The 22,476-nt window shown below is 54.0% G+C and overlaps 1 protein-coding gene across 1 annotated transcript in view; it reads right to left on the bottom strand.

Moving 5' to 3' along the window:
- LOC138505161 (uncharacterized) overlaps positions 1 to 21,844 on the bottom strand; it is a 159,339-nt gene extending 137,495 nt beyond the window's left edge. The window contains exon 1 of the mRNA XM_069625434.1: positions 21,789 to 21,844. Coding sequence (XP_069481535.1) covers positions 21,789 to 21,844 — 56 coding nt within the window. The remainder of the gene's footprint in view (positions 1 to 21,788) is intronic.
- Positions 21,845 to 22,476: the final 632 nt, after the last annotated feature.

Raw genomic sequence — 22,476 nt, 5'->3', positions numbered from 1 at the left:
GACAGGGCATGGGTGGGGGTAACACAAGGGAGACACGGGGCATGAGCGGGGGTGGGGGGTAACACGAGGGAGACACAGGGCTTGAGCGGGGGGTCGGGGGTAGCACAAGGGAGACACGGGGCATGAGTGGGGGGTGGGGGCATAACACAAGGGAGACACGGGGCATGAGTGGGGGGTGGTGGGTAACACAAGGGAGACACGGGGCATAAGCGGGGGGTGGGGGGTAACAGTGGAGACAGGTCATGTGTGGAGGGTGGGGGGGAAGGGGAGAGAGACACGGGGCATGAGCGGGGGGTGGGGGGGAAGGGGAGAGACACACAGGGCATGAGCCAGGGGTGGGGAAGAACAGTAGGGAGACACGGGGCATGGACGGAGGTTGGGGGGAAGGGGAGAGACACACGAGGCATTAGCAGGGGGTGGGGGGGAAGGGGTGAGACACACGGGGCATGAGCAGGGGGTGGGGGGAAAGGAGAGAGCCACAGGGCATGAGCGGGGGGTGGGGGGAAGGGGAGTGACAAACAGGGCACGAGCGGGGGTGGGGGGAAGGGGAGAGAGACACGGGGCATGAGATGGGGGGGGTGGGGGGAACAGTAGGGAGACACGGGGCATGAACGGGGGTGGGTGGAAGGGGAGAGATACACAGGGCATGAGCGGGGGGTGGGGGCGAAGGGGAGGGAGACACGGGGCATGAGCGGGGGGTGGGGGTAATTGGAGAGAGACACGGGGCATTAGCGGGGGTAGGGCAGAGAGACACAGGGCATGAGTGGGGGGTTGGGGGAAGGGGAGAGAGGCACAGGGCATGAGCAGGGGGTGGGGGGAAGGGTAGAGAGACACGGGGAATGAGCGGGGGGTGGGGGAAGGGGAGAGAGACACGGGGCATGAGCAGGGGGTGGGGGAACAGTAGGGAGACACGGGGCATGAGCGGGGGGAGGGTGGAAGGGGAGAGACACATGGGGCATGACTGCAGGGTGGTGGAAGGGGGAATAGACACGGGGCATGAGCGGGGGGTGGTGGAAAGTGGAGAGAGACACGGGGCATTAGCGGGGGGTAGGGGAGAGAGACACGGGGCATGAGCAGGGGGTGGGGGGAAGGGGAGAGACACACAGGGCATGAGCGAGGGTAGGGGAAGGGGAGAGAGACACAGGGCATGAGCGGGGGAGAAGGGGAGAGACACAGGGCATGAGCGGGGGGTGGGGGGTAACACGAGGGAGACACAGGGCTTGAGCGGGGGGTCGGGGGTAGCACAAGGGAGACACGGGGCATGAGCGGGGGTGGGGTCATAACACAAGGGAGACACGGGGCATGAGCTGGGGGTGGTGGGTAACACAAGGGAGACACGGGGCATGAGCGGGGGGTGGGGGGTAACAGTGGAGACAGGTCATGAGTGGAGGGTGGGGGGAAGGGGAGAGAGACACGGGGCATGAACGGGGGGTGGGGGGGAAGGGGAGAGACACACAGGGCATGAGCCAGGGGTGGGGAAGAACAGTAGGGAGACACGGGGCATGGACTGAGGTTGGGGGGAAGGGGAGAGACACACGAGGCATTAGCAGGGGGTGGGGGGGAAGGGGTGAGACACACGGGGCATGAGCAGGGGGTGGGGGGAAAGGAGAGAGCCACAGGGCATGAGCGGGGGGTGGGGGGAAGGGGAGTGACAAACAGGGCACGAGCGGGGGTGGGGGGGAAGGGGAGAGAGACACGTGCATGAGCAGGGGGTGGGGGGAAGGGGAGAGACACACGGGGCAGAGCAGGGGGGGAAAGGGGAGAGAGACACGGGGCATGAGGTGGGGGGGTGGGGGGAACAGTAGGGAGACACGGGGCATGAACTGGGGTGGGTGGAAGGGGAGAGATACACAGGGCATGAGCGGGGGGTGGGGGCGAAGGGGAGGGAGACACGGGGCATGAGCGGGGGGTGGGGGGAAGGGGAGAGAGACACGGGGCATTAGCGGGGGTAGGGGAGAGAGACACAGGGCATGAGTGGGGGGTTGGGGGAAGGGGAGAGAGACACAGGGCATGAGCAGGGGGTGGGGGGAAGGGGAGAGAGACACGGGGAATGAGCGGGGGGTGGGGGAAGGGGAGAGAGACACGGGGCATGAGCGGGGGGTGGGGGGGAAGGGGATAGACATGGGGCATGAGCGGGGAGTGGGGGGTAACACAAGGGAGACATGGGGCATGAGCAGGGGGTAACAGGGGAGACAGGGCATGGGTGGGGGGGTAACACAAGGGAGACACGGGCATGAGCGGGGGTGGGGGGTAACACGAGGGAGACACAGGGCATGAGCTGGGGGTGGGGGGTAACACAAGGGAGACACGGGGCATGAGCTGGGGGTGGGGGTAACAGGGGAGACTGGTTGTGAGCGGGGTGTGGGGGGGAACAGGGGAGACACGGGGCATGAGCGGGGGTGGGGGGGAAGTGGAGAGACAGGAGGCATGAGCGGGGGTGGGGGGAAAGGGAGAGACACACTGGGCATGAGCGGGGGGTGGGGGGAAAGGAGGGAGACACGGGGCATGAGCGGGGGGTGGGGAGGGAAGGGGAGAGACACGCGGGGCATGAGCGGGGGGTGGGGGGAAGCGGAGAGAGACACAGGGCATGAGCGGGGTGGGGGGAAGGGGAGAGAGACACGGGCATGAGCGGGGGGTCCGGAAAGGGGAGAGACACACGTGGCATGAGCGGGGGGTGGGGGGAAAGGGGAGAGAGACACGGGGCATGAGCGGGGGGGTGGGGGAACAGTAGGGAGACACGGGGCATGAGTGGGGGGAGGGGGGAAGGGGAGAGACACACAGGGTATGAGCGGGGGGTGGGGGGAAGGGGAGAGAGACACGGGGCATGAGCGGGGAGTGGGGGGTAAGGGGAGAGACACGGGGCATTAGCGGGGGGTAGGGGAGAGAGACACGGGGCATGAGCGGGGGGTGGGGGAAGGGGAGAGAGACACGGGGCATGAGCGGGGGGTGGGGGGAAGGGGAGATACACACAGGGCATGAGCGGGGGGTGGGGGAGGGGAGAGATACGCGAGGCATGAGTGGGGGGAAAGGACACGGTGCATGAGCAGGGGGAAAGGACACGGGGCATGAGCGGGGGGTGGGGGGAAGGGGATAGACATGGGGCATGAGCGGGGGTGGGGGCATAACACAAGGGAGACAAGGGGCATGAGCGGGGGGTGGGGGTAATGGGGGAGGCAGGGCATGGGTGGGGGGTAACACAAGGGAGACACAGGGCATGAGCGGGGGGTGGGGGGTAACACGAGGGAAACACAGGGCATGAGCAGGGGGGGTAACACAAGGGAGACATGGGGCATGAGCAGGGGGTGGGGGGTAACAGGGGAGACAGGTCATGAGCGGGGGGTGGGGGGAACAGGGGAGACACGGGGCATGAGCATGGGGTGGGGGGAAGTGGAGAGACACGAGGCATGAGCGGGGGTGGGGGGAAGGGGAGAGACACACGGGGCATGAGCGGGGGGTGGGGGGAGGGGAGAAACACACGGGGCATGAGCGGGGGGTGGGGGAAAGGAGGGAGACACGGGGCATGAGCGTGGGGTGGGGGGAAGGGGAGAGACACACGGGGCATGAGCAGGTGGGTGGGGGGAAGGGGATAGACACACGGGGCATTAGCAGGGGGTGGGGGGAAGGGGAGAGACACACGGGGCATGAGCTGGGTGGGGGGAAGGGGAGAGACACACGAAGCATGAGCGGGGCTGGGGGGGAAGGGAAGAGACACGGGGCATGAGCGAGGGGTGGGGGGGAAGGGGAGAGACACAGGGCATTAGCGGGGGTGGGGGGTAACATAAGGGAGACACGGGGCATGAGTGGGGGGTGGGGGTAACAGGGGAGACAGGGCATGGGTGGGGGGTAACAAAAGGGAGACACGGGGCATGAGTGGGGGGTGGGGGGGTAACACAAGGGAGACACGGGGCTTGAGCGGGGGGTGGGGGGTAACACAAGAGAGACACGGGGCATGAGCGGGGGGTGGGGGGTAACACAAAGGAGACACGGGGCATGAGCGTGGGGTGGGGGTAACAGTGGAGACAGGTCATGAGTGGAGGGTGGGGGGAAGGGGAGAGAGACACGGGGCATGAGCGGGGGGTGGGGAGGAAGGGGAGAGACACACAGGGCATGAGCGAGGGGTGTGGGGGAACAGTGGAGACAGGTCATGAGTGGAGGGTGGGGGGAAGGGAAGAGAGACACGGGGCATGAGCCGGGGGTGGGGGGGAGGAGAGAGACACACAGGGCATGAGCGGGGGGTGGGGGGGAAGTGTAGAGACACACGGGGCATGAGCGGGGGGGTGGGGGGAAAGGAGGGAGACATGGGGCATGAGCGGGGGTGGGGGGGAAGGGGAGAGACACACGGGGCATGAGCAGGGGGGTGGGGGGGAAGGGGAGAGAGACACAGGGCATGGGTGGGGGGTGTGGGAAGGGGATAGACAGACGGGGCATGAGCGGGGGGTGGGGGGAACAGTAGGGAGACACGGGGTATGAGCGGGGGTTGGGGGGAAGGGGAGCGAGACACGGGGCATGAGCAGGGGGTGGGGGAACAGTAGGGAGACACGGGGTATGAGCTGGGGTGGGTGGGAAGGGGAGAGAGACACGGGGTATGAGCGGGGGGTGGGGGGAACAGTAGGGAGACACAGGGTATGAGCGGGGGGTGCGGGATGGGGAGAGACATGGGGCATGAGCAGGGGGTGGGGTTAAGGGGAGAGACACACGGGGCATGAGTGGGTGGTGGAGGGAAGGGGAGAGACACACAGGGCATGAGCGGGGGGTGGAGGGGAGGGTAGAGATACACGAGGCATGAGCGGGGTGAAAGGACACGGGGCATGAGCGGGGGGTGGGGGAAGGGGAGAGACACACGGGGCATGAGCGGGGAGTGGGGGTTAGAGGAGAGACACACAGGGCATGAGCGGGGTGTGGGGGGAAAGGAGGGAGACACGGGGCATGAGCGGGGGGTGGGGAGGGAAGGGGAGAGACACACGGGGCATGAGCGGGGGATGGGTGGGAAGGGGAGAGAGACACGGGGCTTGAGCGGGGGGGTGGGGGAACAGTAGGGAGACAAGGGGCATGAGCGGGGGGAGGGGGGAAGGGGAGAGACACACGGGGTATGAGCGGGGGGTGGGGGGGAAGGGGAGAGAATAGACACGGGGCATGAGCGGGGGTGGGGGGAAGGGGAGAGAGACACGGGGCATTAGCGGGGGGTAGGGGAGAGAGACACGGGGCATGAGCGGGGGGTGGGGGAAGGGGAGAGAGACACGGGGCATGAGCGGGGGCTGGGGGGGACGGGAGATACACACAGGGCATGAGCGGGGGGTGAGGGGGAGGGGAGAGATACGCGAGGCATGAGCAGGGGAAATGACACGGGGCATGAGCGGGGGGTGGGGGGGAAGGGGATAGACATGGGGCATGAGCGGGGGGTGGGGGGTAACACAAGGGAGACATGGGGCATGAGCGGGGGCGGTAACAGGGGAGGCAGGGCATGGGTCGGGGGGTAACACAAGGGAGACATGGGGCATGAGCGGGGGGTGGGGGAGTAACACAAGGGAGACACAGGGCATGAGCTGGGGGTGGGGGGTAACACAAGGCAGACACGGGGCATGAGCTGGGGGTGGGGAGTAACAGGGGAGACAGGTCATGAGCGGGGGGTGGGGGGGAACAGGGGAGACACGGGGCATGAGCGGGGGTGGGGGTAAGGGGAGAGACACACGGGCCATGAGCGGGGGGTGGGGGGAAGGGGAGAGACACACGGGGCATGAGCAGGGGGTGGGGGGAGGGGAGAAACACACGGGGCATGAACAGGGGGTGGGGGAAAGGAGGGAGACACGGGGCATGAGCGGTGGGGTGGGGGGGAGGGTAGAGACACACGGGGAATGAGCAGGTGGGTGGGGGGGAAGGGGAGAGAGACACAGGGCATGAGCGGGGGTGGGGGGAAGGGGATAGACGCACGGGGCATTAGCAGGGGGTGGGGGGAAGGGGAGAGACACACGGGGCATGAGCTGGGGTGGAGGGAAGGGGAGAGACACACGGGGCATGAGCGGGGCTGGGGGGAAGGGAAGAGACACGAGTCATGAGCGGGGGTGGGGGGAAAGGGAGAGACACACAGGGCATGAGCGGGGGGTGGGGGGGAAGAGGAGAGACACACGGGGCATGAGCGGGGAGTGGGGGGTAGAGGAGAGACACACACGGCATGAGCGGGGGTGGGGGGAGGGGAGAGACACACGAGGCATGAGCGAGGGGTGGGGGGAAGGGGTGAGACACATGGGGCATGAGCAGGGGGTGTGGGGGAAGGGGAGAGAAACACAGGGCATGAGCGGGGGTGGGGGAAGGGGAGAGACACAGGGGATTAGCGGGGGGTGGGTGAGGGGAGAGACACACGTGGCATGAGCGGGGGGTGGGGGGAAAGGGGAGAGAGACACGGGGCATGAGTGGGGGGGTGGGGGAACAGTAGGGAGACACGGGGCATGAGCGGGGGGAGGGGGAAGGGGAGAGACACACAGGGTATGAGCGGGGGGTGGGGGGAAGGGGAGAGAGACACGGGGCATTAGCGGGGGGTAGGGGAGAGAGACACAGGATATGAGCGGGGGTGGGGGGAAGGGGAGAGAGACACGGGGCATGAGCGGGGGCTGGGGGGGACGGGAGATACACACAGGGCATGAGCGGGGGGTGGGGGGGAGGGGAGAGATACACGAGGCATGAGCGGGGGATAGGACACGGGGCATGAGCGGAGGGAAAGGACACGGGGCATGATGAGCGGGGGGTGGGGGGGAAGGGGATAGACATGGGGCATAAGGGGAGGTTGGGGGGTAACACAAGGGAGACATGGGGCATGAGCGGGGGGTGGGGGGTAACAGGGGAGGCAGGGCATGGGTGGGGGGGTAACACAAGGGAGATACAGGGCATGAGCGGGGGGTTGGTGGTAACACGAGGGAAACACAGGGCATGAGCAGGGGGTGGGGGTAGCACAAGGAAGACATGGGGCATGAGCGGGGGGTGGGGGAGTAACACAAGGGAGACACAGGGCATGAGCTGGGGGTGGGGGGTAACACAAGGGAGACACGGGGCATGAGCTGGGGGTGGGGGGTAACAGGGGAGACAGGTCATGAGCGGGGGGTGGGGGGGAACAGGGGAGACCGGGGCATGAGCAGGGGGTGGGGGGGAAGTGGAGAGACACGAGGCATGAACGGGGGTGGAGGGAAGGGGAGAGACACACGGGCCATGAGCGGGGGGTGGGGGGAAGGGGAGAGACACACGGGGCATGAGCGGGGGGTGAGGGGAGGGGAGAAACACACGGGGCATGAGCGGGGGGTGGGGGGAAAGGAGGGAGACACGGGGCATGAGCGGTGGGGTGGGGGGGAAGGGGAGAGACACACGGGGCATGAGCAGGGGGTGGGGGAAGGGGAGAGACACACGGGGCATGAGCTGGGGTGGGGGGAAGGGGAGAGACACACGGGGCATGAGCGGGGCTGGGGGGGAAGGGAAGAGACACGGGGCATGAGCGGGGGGTGGGGGGAAGGGGAGAGACACAGGGCATTAGCGGGGGTGGGGGGTAACACAAGGGAGACACGGGGCATGAGTGGGGTGTGGGGGTAACAGGGGAGACAGGGCATGGGTGGGGGTAACACAAGGGAGACACGGGGCATGAGTGGGGGGTGGGGGGGTAACACAAGGGAGACACGGGGCTTGAGAGGGGGGTGGGGGGTAACACAAGAGAGACACGGGGCATGAGCGGGGGTGGGGGGTAACACAAGGGAGACACGGGGCATGAGCTGGGGGGTGGGGGGTAACACAAGGGAGACACGGGCCATGAGCATGGGGTGGGGGTAACAGTGGAGACAGGTCATGAGTGGAGTGTGGGGGAAGGGGAGAGAGACACGGGGCATGAGCGGGGGGTGGGGAGGAAGGGGAGAGACACACAGGGCATGAGCGAGGGGTGGGGGGGAACAGTAGGGAGACACGGGGCATGAGCGGGGGTGGGGGGAGGGGAGAGACACACGAGGCATGAGCGAGGGGTGGGGGGAAGGGGTGAGACACACGGGGCATGAGCAGGGGGTGGGGGGGAAGGGGAGAGAAACACAGGGCATGAGCGGGGGGTGGGGGGAAGGGGAGAGACACAGGGCATTAGCAGGGGGTGGGGGGTAACACAAGAGAGACACGGGGCATAAGTGGGGGGTGGGGGTAACAGGGGAGACAGGGCATGTGTGGGGGTAACACAAGGGAGACACAGGGCATGAGTGGGGGGTGGGGGGTAACAGGAGGGAGACACAGGGCTTGAGCGGGGGTGGGGGGTAACACAAGAGAGACATGGGGCATGAGCGGGGGTGGGCGGTAACACAAGGGAGACACAGGGTATGAGCTGGGTGTGGGGGGTACACAAGGGAGACACGGGGCATGAGCGTGGGGTGGGGGAAGGGGAGTGACACAGGGCATGAGAGGGGGTGGGGGGAAGGGGAGAGAGACATCGGCATGAGCGGGGGTTGGTGGGGAAGGGGAGAGACACACGGGGCATGAGCTGGGGAGTGGGGGGAAAGGGGAGAGAGACACGGGGTATGAGCGGGGGGTGGGGGGGAAGGGGAGAGAAGAGACACGGGGCATGAGCGGGGGGTGGGGGGAAGGGGAGAGAGACACGGGGCATTAGCGTGGGGTGGGGGGAAGGGGAGAGAGACACGGGGCATGAACGGGGGGGTGGGGGAACAGTAGGGAGACACGGGGCATGAGCGGGGGGAGGGGGGAAGGGGAGAGACACACGGGGTATGAGCAGGGGGTGGGGGGGAAGGGGAGAAAGACACGGGGCATTAGCGGGGGGTAGGGGAGAGAGACACAGGGCATGAGCGGGGGGTGGGGGGAAGGGGAGAGAGACACGGGGCATGAACGGGGGGGTGGGGGAACAGTAGGGAGACACAGGGCATGAACGGGGGTTGGGGGGAAGGGGAGAGAAGAGACTCGGGGCATGAGCGGGGGGTGGGGGAGAAGGGGAGAGAGACACGGGGCATTAGCGGGGGGTAGGGAAGAGAGACACGGGGCATGAGCGGGGGGTGGGGGGAAGGGGAGAGAGACACGGGGAATGAGCGGGGGGTGGGGGGAAGGGGAGAGAGACACGGGGCATGAGCGGGGGGTGGGGGAAGGGGAGAGAGACACAGGGCATGAACGGTGGGTATGGGGGAAGGGGAGAGAGACACAGGGCTTGAGCAGGGGGTGGGGGGAAGGGGAGAGACACACGGGCATGAGCGGGGGGGAAGGGGTTAGACACACAGGGCATGAGTGGGGGGTGGGGGGAAAGGGGAGAGACACGGGGCATGAGCGGGGGGTGGGGGTGTAACACAAGGGAGACATGGGGCATGAGTGGGGGCTGGGGGGTAACAGGGGAGACAGGGCATGGGTGGGGGGTAACACAAGGGAGACACGGGGCATGAGCGGGGGGTGGGGGGTAACACGAGGGAAACACAGGGCAGGGGTTGGGGGAAACACAAGGGAGACACGGGCATGAGCGGGGGGTGGGTGGGTAACACAAGGGAGACACGGGGCATGAGCTGGGGGTGGGGGGTAACAGGGGAGACAGATCATGAGCGGGGGATGGGGGGAAAAGGGGAGACACGGGGCATGAGCGGGGGGTGGGGGGGAAGTGGAGAGACACGAGGCATGAGCGCGGGTGGGGAGAAGGGGAGAGACACACGGGGCATGAGCGGGGGTGGGGGGAAGGGGATAGACACACGGGGCATGAGCGGGGGGTGGGGGGAAGGGGAGAGACACACGGGGCATGAGCGGGGGGTGGGGGGAAGGGTAGAGAGACACGGGGCATGAGCAGGGGGTGGGGGGGAGGGAAGAGACACCCGGGGCATGAGCGGGGTGTGGGGGGGAAGGGGAGAGAGACATGGGGCATGAGCAGGGGTGGGGGGAACAGTAGGGAGACACGGGTATGAGCGGGGGGTGGAGGGGAAGGGGAGAGACACACGGGGCATGAGCGAGGGGTGGGGGGAACAGTAGGGAGACACGAGCCATGAGCATGAGCGGGGGGTAGGGGGAAGGGGAGAGGGACATGGGGCATGAGCGGGGGTGAGGGGGAAGGGGCGAGACACACGGGGCATGAGCCGAGGGTGGGGGGAACAGTAGAGAGACACGGGGCATGAGTGGGGGGCGGGGGAAGGAGGGAGACACGGGGCATGAGCGGGGGGAACGGGAAAGAGAAACGGAGCATGAGCGGGGTGTGGGAGGAAGGGTAGAGAGACACGGGGCATGAGCAGGGGGTGGGGGGAGGGACGAGACACACGGGGCATGAGCGGGGTGTGGGGGGGATTGGGAGAGAGACACGGGGCATGAGCGGGGGGTGGGGGAAGGGGATAGACACACGGGGCATGAGCGGGGGGGGAAGGGGAGAGACACACGGGGCATGAGCGGGGGTGGGGGGAAGGGTAGAGAGACACGGGGCATGAGCAGGAGGTGGGGGGAGGGACGAGACACACGGGGCATGAGCGGGGTGTGGGGGGGAAGGGGAGAGAGACATGGGGCAGGGGGTGGGGGGAACAGTAGGGAGACACGGGTATGAGCGGGGGGTGGAGGGGAAGGGGAGAGACACACGGGGCATGAGCAAGGGGTGGGGGGAACAGTAGGGAGACACGAGCCATGAGCATGAGCGGGGGGTGGGGGAAAGGGGAGAGGGACATGGGGCATGAGCAGGGGGTGAGGGGGAAGGCGAGAGACACACGGGGCATGAGCGGGGGGTGCGGGGAACAGTAGAGAGACACGGGGCATGAGTGGGGGGCGGGGGGACGGAGGGAGATACGGGACATGAGCGGGGGAACGGGAAAGAGAAACGGAGCATGAGCGGGGTGTGGGAGGAACACACAGAGAATCAGCGAGGGGGGGGGACATGGGAGACACGGGCCATGAGTGGGGGGTGGAGGGAACAAGAGAGAGACACGAGGCCTGTGCCTCACCGCCTTTTCATGGCCGACACAGCTCACATCTACACTGTGCAGGCAGCAGATCCTGCTCCGATAAACAAAGATGGCGGGCGTCTCTGAAAATAGACGCACTGCACGCTTCACGGCAGCCAATAGAAAAGCACGTCAGATGTCCGTGGACATCAAGCAAGCAGCATGCCCAATCACCGTCCTGTCCGCGGAGCGAACAGGGAAGTGTGTCCGCGAAGCGAACATAGATATCACTATTTTTTCTGACCTACTTTTTGGTCATTTAAAAATAAACTACTGGACAGATTTTCACCAAATTTGCAAAAGCATGTTTTCGGGACGAAGCCGCTGCTCCTGGTCCAAATTTGGTGAAAATCCGTCCGCGGTTTGGGCTGTAGGCGCGAGCAAAAATGTTTTCCCATTCAGTCTATGGGGGAAAAAAAAGTTTTGAGACCCCCCCTATAACTTTGCCCCCCTGGACGAATCCTCACCAAACTGTGCAAAAATATTCAGAGTGGGCCATGTACTTTTTCTGCAAAGTTTGGTGAGGATTCGTCCAGTGGGAGCTTGAAATTCTGATATAATATATATAATGTCTTTGATCCAACATTCCAAACTAGATAAAATTGTTTACCCATATTCTTTTGGAAACTCACCCATCAAGCTGATGGGACTATAGTTCCCATAATCTGTTTTAACATTGGCATTCTTTCTATTAAATTAAATATTGGACAGAGAAGACCATGAGAAGCCAGATATAAGCCAGATGTTGGGCACACACATTGTAAATGGCATCAGCGGTCAAACCGAGGAAGCATGTGGTCTTTCAAGAAAGGGACAAACCAGCTGCTTGGTCAGAGTGATAAAACATGGAATAGACAGGTAGAGGGCCACATACAGAGATCAAGACAAGACAAGACAAGAATGCTGAAAGACTGAGAACTGCTGACTGCTTAAGGACCAAGCAGAGAGACAGGGAGACCAATGAAGGGCTTCATATAGTAGGCCCCTGATTTCTCCAAAGCAAAAACACGATGTAAGTATAATCCTTGACTTACTGTTCCCTATTGCTATAGCTAAGCAAGGTGGGTTTAAGTCAGGTCTGACCACTGACATTCATGCATTATTACATTCCAGCCACAATGTTCATGTCATTGATACATGCTCTTTAATTGATTTGATGGACAAGATTAACAAGAAGCCACACTCGAGGTGAATGGAGGATAGCACAGGGGCAACGGCTAGGTCTTGGAAGCAAGACCATGCAGAGCAACAGAGGCTTGAATCCTGGATCCGTGCTTAGAAACCAAACTCAGGTACGGTATTAGGTGCATTTTAAAAAAAACAATTGCATAGAATTAATGAATGTTGAAGCTGCCTGATCAATAATGAACAACTCACATTTTGAGATAAAACATGCTTCAAGACAGTTAGATGATTAATTCTGGTGACATTCGAGGAAGCTTAAAGCAAAGTCGATGGATGATGGCATGTTAAGCTAAATGATTAACAGAGCCAATGGATAGTTTAATGAGCTTTTGACACAGTGCAAAATAACCATTCTTGGTGAGAGTCATGTTGGTTTGATAAAAGATCCAAGTTTATGCTTCTGAAAGATAAATACATTGTTTTTGTTATTGCAAGATAAATAACTATGTAAAAATGTATTCTGCTGCAATCCCATGAGTTCTACTCCTCCAACCCCAAGTTGCCTTGGTTGTCACTGATGAGTGATGTTGATTGTTCTAATATGGGGTTGTATAGAGTTGAAATTAATCAAGATGTATATTGAGACATGCATTTGCTTTTAAATGCTTAATTTTAAGTGGACTATGTGTCAGGTCTTCTGGACACTCCACCTGTATGTTAACATAGATTATTAAGTGTGTGTCATGGTTAATTTGTCTATTCTGCACAAGCTCAATTACCCATGTGGCTGAGTCAGCGGATCCAGATTTATGGAACACATAAGCTGCCTAGGTGGTTCAATTCAACCAGCAATTCAGCTCTGACATCCATGGCAAAAATACTTGCCAGACCCACGGATTTAGGTAATGCTGTTTAGGTAATACTGTTTAAGTTGTCCTACTGCATTCAGATTATAGTAACAGATCATAGCGCTTTTACAGCAGATACTACGATAACTCATAAGCAGTTACATTTGTACCCCAAACTCTTAAATGGTCAATCGATTAAATGTTGAAAATAATGAGTTATAGGCAGACAAAGGAAGTTGGAAATAATATTAGCAGACAAACTCTTTACAGTAGTCTCTACTTACGCTTCCTGGCCTATTCCAATAGCAGCTATCCTGTTTTTCAGTATGGTAATATTATTTCCAGTTTTAATACAGATTTTGTGTTTTGGGTACCTATATTAACAAGACGTTTCACCAGTTAAAAGTATTTGTCATGGTTGGCAGGTGAAATACAGGGAGTTCTGGGTTGCCATTGTCTCCTGGTGATTGGTTTACTTTTAGTCAGAAATTCTCCTGTGGTGACTGTCTGGATTAGAAACACCATCTCCGAACAAATGTCATGTCAGGTCATCAGGCCAATGGTCATGTGATATCATTCCTTGTCATATCACATTTGCATGTATGGAAACCTTTTGCAAAACATCCAGCACCAAAGCTTGAATTTGAGTTTATTTGTTACTAGCTGTCCCCGGCCATGCATTGCTGTGGCTCAGTCTGGTTAAATGGAAAAGAAAGAAAAGAGAAAGCACACGTTTCTAATATGCTTAATTTCACAATGCTTGTGGATATACAATATTGTTTGTTGTTCCATTGTCTGTGCAGATATAGAGATTGTCTGGTTTGCCAACTGTAGAACAAACAACATATAATTTTCCATGTGAGAAGCAATCCATGTCTAGATCTAAACCGCACAACACAATTCTATCGTTTCTCCATTAAATTTCAGAGCCTTGCAATAAGGACACACTTCAGTCATGGTGCCGATGAGAACATGCCGGCTCAAACTATAATCATCAGCTGGGTTGTACCGGAATGCAAGGCGATTGTAATCGCGTGATTGCTGAGCATGGAGTCGTGTTTGACACTGATCTGCTGTTTCTCGTTTACGTCTTTCAGCCACTCTCAGCCTATCCTGTTCCTTCTGTTGAGAACGGAGCCGATCTGAAGCTGCAGAACGCGATCGCCGTGCTCGCAACTGTGCATGCTGAAGTCTGGCTGCACGTCGCTCTGCTACTTCCTTGGCAAGTATTTGGCCATTCTAAATTGGAAACATTGAAATGGAATCGTAAAATATTTAGTATAGCATGTGTTGCTTTTACGTCCATCAGATGGAGCTGTTTTTCCGAAAAAGAATGTAAATATTTAGTATAGCATGTGTTGCTTTTATGTCCAACAGATGGCGCTGTTTTTCCGAAAAAGCATGTTTTTACTTGTCACAGGTGTGACATCTATGTATGGTAGGTATATAAAAACACGTGCATATTCGAATACAACGTTGTGTCAAAATTTCAAAGCAATCGGTGAAGAACTTTCGGAGATTTAAGATTTTGAACAAACAAACATTTACATTTTCATTTATATAGATTCATTAATGTCTAGTGGGCTATTAGGCTCAATAAAATGAACGGGTGTTAAGATGTGTTGTGACACTTGTAATACATAAGATATGCTTGCAATTGTTCAGCCCAAAATTAAATTCTACTTTAAACACAGCTGCACTTACATTCACCTGTATATAACCCCCAAATGTATGTTTAAAAAGAAACATATATTAGCACTGCTATTGGAAGGACTTGTTTTTAAGTGTATATACATATTGAAATTGTATCCAAACAGGCTTCCTAACTGTGTTGGCATGGGGTAAACAGTAAAAAAGCACGAAGAATGTATAAGATTTAAAGAATAAAAACAAGCAAAGTCTGTATAACCCTTAGAATATAGACAGTGACACATAGAAACACAAGGAGTCAGAATAGCCTCTTAATCCCATTGGCAAGTGTTAGTCATGAAAATTAAGTACAACACAAATATAGCTTTACTGAAGCTGTGATGTAGAGAGGCCAACAGAACACACAAGGCATGTGTCACATAGTTCAACACTTCACTGGGGTTGTAAACATCTAGATAAGGGATGGCCTATCTAGCTTGCATTTAAATAGTTTTGAGAACAAAATAAGAAAGGAATTTTGGAAAGTCCAACTCCTCGTCTTCTACATTATCCAGGATGCAACTCAGCCTCCCTTCCCTCCACCCCGAAACTCTACTGAGTGAAGGATAACCAACTGCCTAAAGGCCTAGGGGTATAACTACAACAGAACATGATATGAAACATGATCGGTAGGGAAATAAAGCAAAAACAAAGATGGCTGGAAGGTTTAGACTGAATCTTAACCACTGACATTGCTTGGCAGGCGAAGAACGATGGTCTGGAGGGTTGCCCCGAGCAATGCCAGTGGTTAAGATTCAGTCTAAACCTTCCAGCCATCACCTTTTTGTTTTTGCTTTGTCACCCCGAGTGGGACGGGTATGCCCAGACGTGGGTCCCGTGCCTGCTGGGCCTAGAGACCCAAGCTACTCCTCACTGATTAGCCCCAACAAGGGTGAAACATGTTTGGGGATGCTTGTGTTCTCGTGCAGAAGGGATGTGACCTAGCAGTTCAGGCTGGACTGCCCCTTTTGGGGTGGGGCCAAGCCTGATTTGCATATGGTCTTTTCCCTTGTGTAATGGCCTAGCAGGCGAAGAACGATGGTCTGGAGGGTTGCCCCGAGCAATGTCAGTGGTTAAGATTCAGTCTAAACCTTCCAGCCATCACCTCTGTGTTTTTGCGGTAGGGAAATAAACTCAGTGCACCTTTCTAAAAAAAAGGATCCAGAATCCTTGCCTAAGGCCTTTAACCTGATCCCAAATCTCTCCGGGATATAGTGCCAAGTTTGCTTCCTGGGATGAAATTAGAGTCCCAGGGATATAGCACTCTTATACCCACTTGACACAATGGCCAAGGACATAGTACCAGGGACTCTTCTTGGCTTCTAGCTTATTGCTTCATTTTCTGGTCAAAGCACATCTGTCCTGGCTGCTTGGTAACAGAAACACCTACCAGAAAGGAAAGAGTAGCCCCCCCTTGTCTTAGGGGATAACCTACCAGCAGTCATTTTCATTGCCCCCAACGAGGGTACTAACGTTACTCTTTCCAAAAAGTATTTCATGACCCTTGCCATCGTTATTGTCCAGCAGAAGTTATTCTCATCAACTAGGCAGTTGCCACACTGGGCTTGAGCCTGCACCAGGCATGGGATTCTGCATTCCTTCTCCTGGCCTTGCCAGGATGGAAGATAATACTCTCCTTTCTTGATTAAAGACCTTTTCAAAGGCATGTGGCATAGAATTAAGTTTGCATTTGCCTCTTTATTCTTCCCAGGGTGTCTGCTTTCCCGAGTGGTGGCACAAAACTGGCTCTTTTATCTTCTTTCTTCTATTTATTTGATTGTGGCTCATGTCACGGTTTATTACGCGGTGACACTCAACTCAGGGAGTTCCTTTCCCCTTAAGCAAGGTGGCACTTTTATTTCGATTAAATTGGGTGAGGCCTCTACCCTGTCTCGCACTGAACACCAATGAATGCCCTGCGTCACCAATGGAGTAGGAATCAGGCCGGTGTATAGTAAGAATATATGTTTATTTACTTATTTAATTGAGGTTTGACAAACAGACTAACATCAGCCACCAATGCTGTGGCAACACCCAATATCACAACAATAAGTCTATTCTTCAAACAACACAGATGACATTTTGAAGCATTTTTACTATGGCCGCTTTGATTGAAAGACAAGATGCATGGAGAGAGGACACAATGTAAAAATTGGTTTGCTGCTGATTTATAAAGGCACTGTTTGGGAAAGGAATTCAATGGGAAAAAATCGTGTTGGGCTTGTTACTGGAAATGCAATCTTAGGGAAAGGAATACAATGGGAAAATCACTTTGCGACTTTGATCTAAAAGGAAAGGTTGGGAAAAAGGAACTCAAATGAAAATCGTTTTTCAACATACATGAAAATAAAAGGACTTGATAGTTTGAGGTCAGAGAAAAATGAAAACAAAAGAAAAATGTTGTTTTGTAACACACATGCAGATGAGATACAGTACTTTGTAATTCTGGCTTAAATTGAATGAGGAATTTCGTTTTACACCCTCCACACTGACTTGAATGGTGGTGTTTTATGGATTACTTCTTTTTGGGATTATGGACACCCTCTCCCCCTTTCTATATGGAAGTCAAGGATTTCAGAAACTTTAAACCAAATCTTTATGGGCTATACTGGCTCTAACACAATGTGCTTGAACTTTTGTTAGTCTTCGAATTCTAAAAACACTCATCCCATGATTTTCTATATGGGAATTCATTTATTTACTTTAATGAAATGTGCTAAGGACCTACACAGTTTACCACAGCTTACCCAGCAATGGAAAGGAATAAGGCTGGCTGCTCCTAACGCAATGCAATTTCAACAAAGAGGTGGTTTTCTGTGGGGCAATACATTTGAGTGAGATTTAGTCAATTGTCTGAAGGGCCTATCCAGCTTCACCCCTCCCTTGACCAACTAATGGAAATGGATAAAGGCAGGTTGCACCCCAAGCAATTGATGGCTTCGGGATATCTACTTACATGGGAGGCTTTGGTCAGGGAAAACAGCAGGGCTCCTCTGAGGACAGCACAGGTCTGGTCAAGGCTTTCAGTCAAGGATTTTCTTCTGCACCCAGACTCCTTCTGCTCCTCTGATTTGTGTTCCAGCTAGCTTCTCTATTTCCCAGTCACAGTCTCAAATGCGAGGATTGAGGCCTCTCTGTAGCAGCTCTCTCCCAGAATAATTCACAAAAAATCCCAGTTGTGATGCAAACCTGTCCTTTTATAGAAGGGATGACAATACAATATGGACATATTTCTGCGGTCCCAATTGACTAGTTTTCTCCATTCGCCTCCTCCCACCAGACCCCCTGCCTGATGATAGGACCGGGAGATGAGAGATATGTATGATGTAGGCTGAGAGAGGAGAATAGATACATCATTTAAATATATAATGTAATAACTCCCTAGTTCTTTCAAATAACCCCATGATGATATATATATGAGTTCTATATTTTACGGTGAATCAGACCATACTAATTTTACTTCAGCACACCATTCCAGAGCAGAGCTATTGTTTTTTGCTGTTTTCTGATGCACCAAAATAACTAAAATTGAGAGAGTGCCCCATTTAAACCTGATTTTCATGATCTACCCCTGCGCCAACTCTCCCATTGCTCAGGTGTATGTAAATGGCAACAATCATACTTTTCAACATAACTTAAATTATGTACATCACAAACATTTTGTTTTTACAGGTTCCCAGTGGACTTTCTCTCCTGTTTAATTTGAACCCAGGGTGGGCTCTCTAGGACACACACTGCTCTGCTCATTAAGAAAAAAACATATTCAATGTTTAATCAATGGCAGGGCATAACATGGCCTTATCAAGTTTCATTTCTCTCAAGACATGTGTCCAGCCATCTGGTTTATCTGTGTTTTTCTTAACATGTCCTTCTGCTGGGCTTCAAAGCATTGCTCAGTGCTTAATGTACAGTTTTATGGGAAGCATGACCTCAAGGTTACTTCTGCAGGACATGTTATAAGCAGCTAATTGAAAACCAGACATTCTTCTTGGTAGGCCCAGCTCCAAAAAGCCTGGAGTTCAGATTTCAAAGGGCATTTGTTCATAACTAAATGCACACGTGTCTGTTCGTTGTGTTATCAGCAATTCACCACAAAAGTGATCTCATTCTTTATATATTTAAGCATATCTTTGAAACCAGTCCTTCACCCCTACCATTCATCAAGCCAGAGGGTTGTGATATCAGGATCCAGACACATCCAATTCACATTTCATTGGGGGATTTCAGCTTAGCGGGAAAAACAAGAGGCAGTTTATTATTTGGAAAGGCAAGCACATTACAGTTAACTACTGTGTACCTACACCAGGGTCTGTTGTTCATACCTACAGTCTTTTGTTTATATAATATTAACAGAAATGGGTTCGCTCTATCCCCACAGACAGGCCATAGTTACATCAGGGATCAGAATTCAAATATACACCAAACGAAATAGGCCTTTCTTTGTCCATGCTGTCATTTTTTGTGATGAAACCATATCTCTGCCCTGCTGATTAATGTAATCTGTTTTACTCTTTATTTCAGGATTGCAAATGCATTGTTTCTCCTTTTAAGCTTCCAATTTCACCACTATTCCCTTTACTCCCTGCTGCAGTTTTGAATCTGTCCACGTGTAATGTCTGTCTTTAACATAACAGTTAAAACAACATGAGTATCACAATGCTCCAAGTAGTCCTTTCTCCACTTGCACACCTGTCCATTTTAATAGAGTGTAACTAGGCCCATTTCTTTCCATGTCATTTGGCCAGATGTCAGAAACAGAAGTGTTTTGGGATTGGCCAGCATTTTCCAATGGGCATCACCAGTCAGCTTGACTCTTAAATACTGGCCTGGGCCTGACCTGATCTTTCTTTTTTTGACATTCAGGGGTTATATTCTATCCCACACATACCCCCTTGCTCTTTGTTTGTTTGTTTGTTTATTTGTAATGTGCGAGCGTACCCAAGGGTATCAGGGCCCAGCCTTTACAAGAATTTTCGAAGCTTAGTTACAGTACAAAGAATATACATGATACAAGAATAGAATACACCAGTGTTATATACAAAGCAGTAGTGGGCCAGCATGGCCAGCAGGTCGTTATATACAGGTGAGCAGGAAGGCACACATGGTTACAGTTTGTGCAGATAGCGCTAGGCGCTTCATGGTGATAGTGGGTCTCCAGTTTCAGCCAGGAAACTACCAGGGAGCGGAAGTTCTGGTAGGGCATGTCTACTCTAAGGTTAGTAGGCAGGGAGTTCCATAACTTGGCAGCTTTTACCGGGAAGCTGTTGCCCACTATGGTGGCCCTTTTGTAGTGGGAACAGATAGACAGTTTTTGTAAGCAGTTCTGGTGGGTCTTAATGAGGACTGTCGGTGGAATCTGTTGATCAGGTAGGTTGGGGCGGCATTGTTAAGAGACTTGTGAGTAAGAAATGCTGTTTTCAATAGAATTTTATCTCTAGTGGAGAGCCAATTGTTCTGTTAGCTGAGTCCTGTAATGTGTTCTCTTCTGGAAATGCCTAGAGCAGCTCTGAGGGCATTGTTCTGAAGGGTTTGCAGTTTGCTTGTGGTGGCCTTAGTGGTGGTCTTTGATGAAAGTTGCTCAGAAAGAAGAGCAAAGAGAGAGTGAGGTTTTTATTGCCTTTTGGCTTTGGTTCATTCCATGAATTTCCTTGTCTGAGTATGTATGCACTTTTTCTTTTCCCCATCCTGATGGAGTGGCGCTCTAGTCTGGACTCCACTCTTTTTGGATGTTGGGTTTTGGTCCTGGACCCCTCCCTTTCCGGGAGCTCCACCTCCAGCCTGTAGAGGTAAGGAGTTATTTAATCTGCCGAGAGTAAAATAGAGGTTAAGTGTTTTACACAGAACTAATTTCCCCAGCATTATCGACTTACAAATTGACAACAAAACATCAAGTTACACTTTACTTATCACTTGGCATATTCAATTCAGAACATGATAATTACTTTTGGTACATTCCTTATAAGTATAAGTTGTTTTACTCCCTATCAATGTCTGATTTTCTCCATCCAGGTTTCTATTCTTTCCTTTTATTTAGATGGTTCCTGGGATCTACCCTCACTAGGTTTTCCAATAAATCAAAAAGTCTGTCTGGGGTGACAGCTTTTCAACTGATTCATATGGACCCATTTCCCTTGCATCTGTTTGCGTTTTTTATGGATGCAGATCTTATAGGCGACTGGTGAGATTGTATCGACAATTTAAAAGGCACCACGTCAAGAGGATAGAAACTTAAGCTCTTTGGTCTAGTTCCTTTAGAAATTGTACAGGTAGACCTTGACTCATACTTTGTACTTCTTCTTGCTAGTCTTTAAGTCATAATGGGTTTTCATCCTCTCTGATGACTTTTCTAAATTGTGCTGAACATAAGCAAAAGCGTGCAGGCAGTGTTTCATACATTTTCATTGTACTCGTGGGTTATGGACACATTGATCAGGGTCTGCTCTTGAGTTCTCTAGTGCAGATGCTGAGGTAGCACCATTTTTGGTCCAGTCATGAGCTCAAATGGAGACATTTTTGTTGTAGAACATGGTGTAGACCTGATGATCATCAGGACAAGCGGTAATCGGATGGCCCAACTGGGTCCAGAGTCTGCCACAAACCTCTTCAATATGCCCACAATTGTTTTATTGTACCTCCCAACTCCCTCACTCCAAGCTGGGTGGTAGCAATGTGGAGTTTTCTTTTTACTCTTAGTATCTCCCACATCTTTGTCATCACCTGACTGGTAAAATGTCTTCCTTGGTCTGACTCAATCCTTTAGGTAAGGCTGAAGCAAGAGAAAATGTGAATTATCATTTGTGTGGCAGCTGTCTCTGCATTACAATTTGGGGCCAGAAGACCTTCACCCACTTGATGAACAAGCATGTCACAGTCAACATGTACTTGTTTCCTCTAGAAGAGCAAATCACTGGCCCGATTAAATTGACATGAAACTCTGGACAAGGCAGTGTCATTCCCCTTTTATATAAGAAAGCTCTGTGTGTGAGGGAACGTGGCTGGAATTGAGCACACACAAGACACCTCCTTAAGTATAGGTTGAGGTCCTGACCCATGTGTGGCCAGTATGTGACCTCTCACAAGATTTCTAATCAAGTATGAAACCCGCTATGACTGGCAGTGGCCACGTCATGGGTGTGACTTAATATCAGGTGTTGGAATGAGGTAGCTACAACCCACTCGTCACATCCAGATATGGATCTTTATGCCAACAAACCGTCTTGGATTCGGAAACTTTTTGCTAAACTTCAACAACACTCGTAGATCCTCCATCCCGATATAATCGGTTTCTGTCAGAAGAAAATTCACTGGGTCTTCAATATGTTGATAACATTTCCCAATAATTGATTTCTTTTTATGTGCAGTAATCAAATCTGCACCTGGGTTTCTTTACTCTGCTGGGCAGTTGAGAGTTCATTTTTGGCATGTGTTTGGGACCTGGTGAAAGCAGAGACCTGGATTTCCCCATCAGGGATTCAGTTTCTTTGAGATCCCTGTGAATAGCTCTGGTTTTGGCCAACTGGTCAGCCAAGTCGTTTCCAGTTTTGTCTGGTCCCTCTATTTTGGGTGACCTGTGATCTGTTTCCAATAGATGGTCATCATATTAGAGGTGACCAGATCGATAATTGATTGGATTCATTTCCTGTGCTTGAGTGGTTTGTTATTCACACACAGCATGCCTCAATTCTTTCAATTAATCAGGTGCTTCAAAACACATTCTTGAAATCTGAATCAATGATTAGGACCAGTTCTTTGAGTTGGTGTTGCACAACAGTGAGGATGGCTTGATGTACCACCATCGACTCTGCTACCTCTCTTCTTTGGGGACCTATGTTGTACCCAGCAGAGGGTTATGGGGCATCATTCACCCGGGCATTCGCAACGCCAGCCATTAGTTCTCTTTC

The sequence above is a fragment of the Ambystoma mexicanum genome, chromosome 11, assembly GCF_040938575.1.
Source record: "Ambystoma mexicanum isolate Mex_15411 chromosome 11, UKY_AmexF1_1, whole genome shotgun sequence".
NCBI lineage: Eukaryota > Metazoa > Chordata > Amphibia > Caudata > Ambystomatidae > Ambystoma > Ambystoma mexicanum.
The sequence above is the reverse complement of the archived record's forward strand: the minus strand, read 5'-3'. Positions and strand labels throughout refer to the sequence as shown.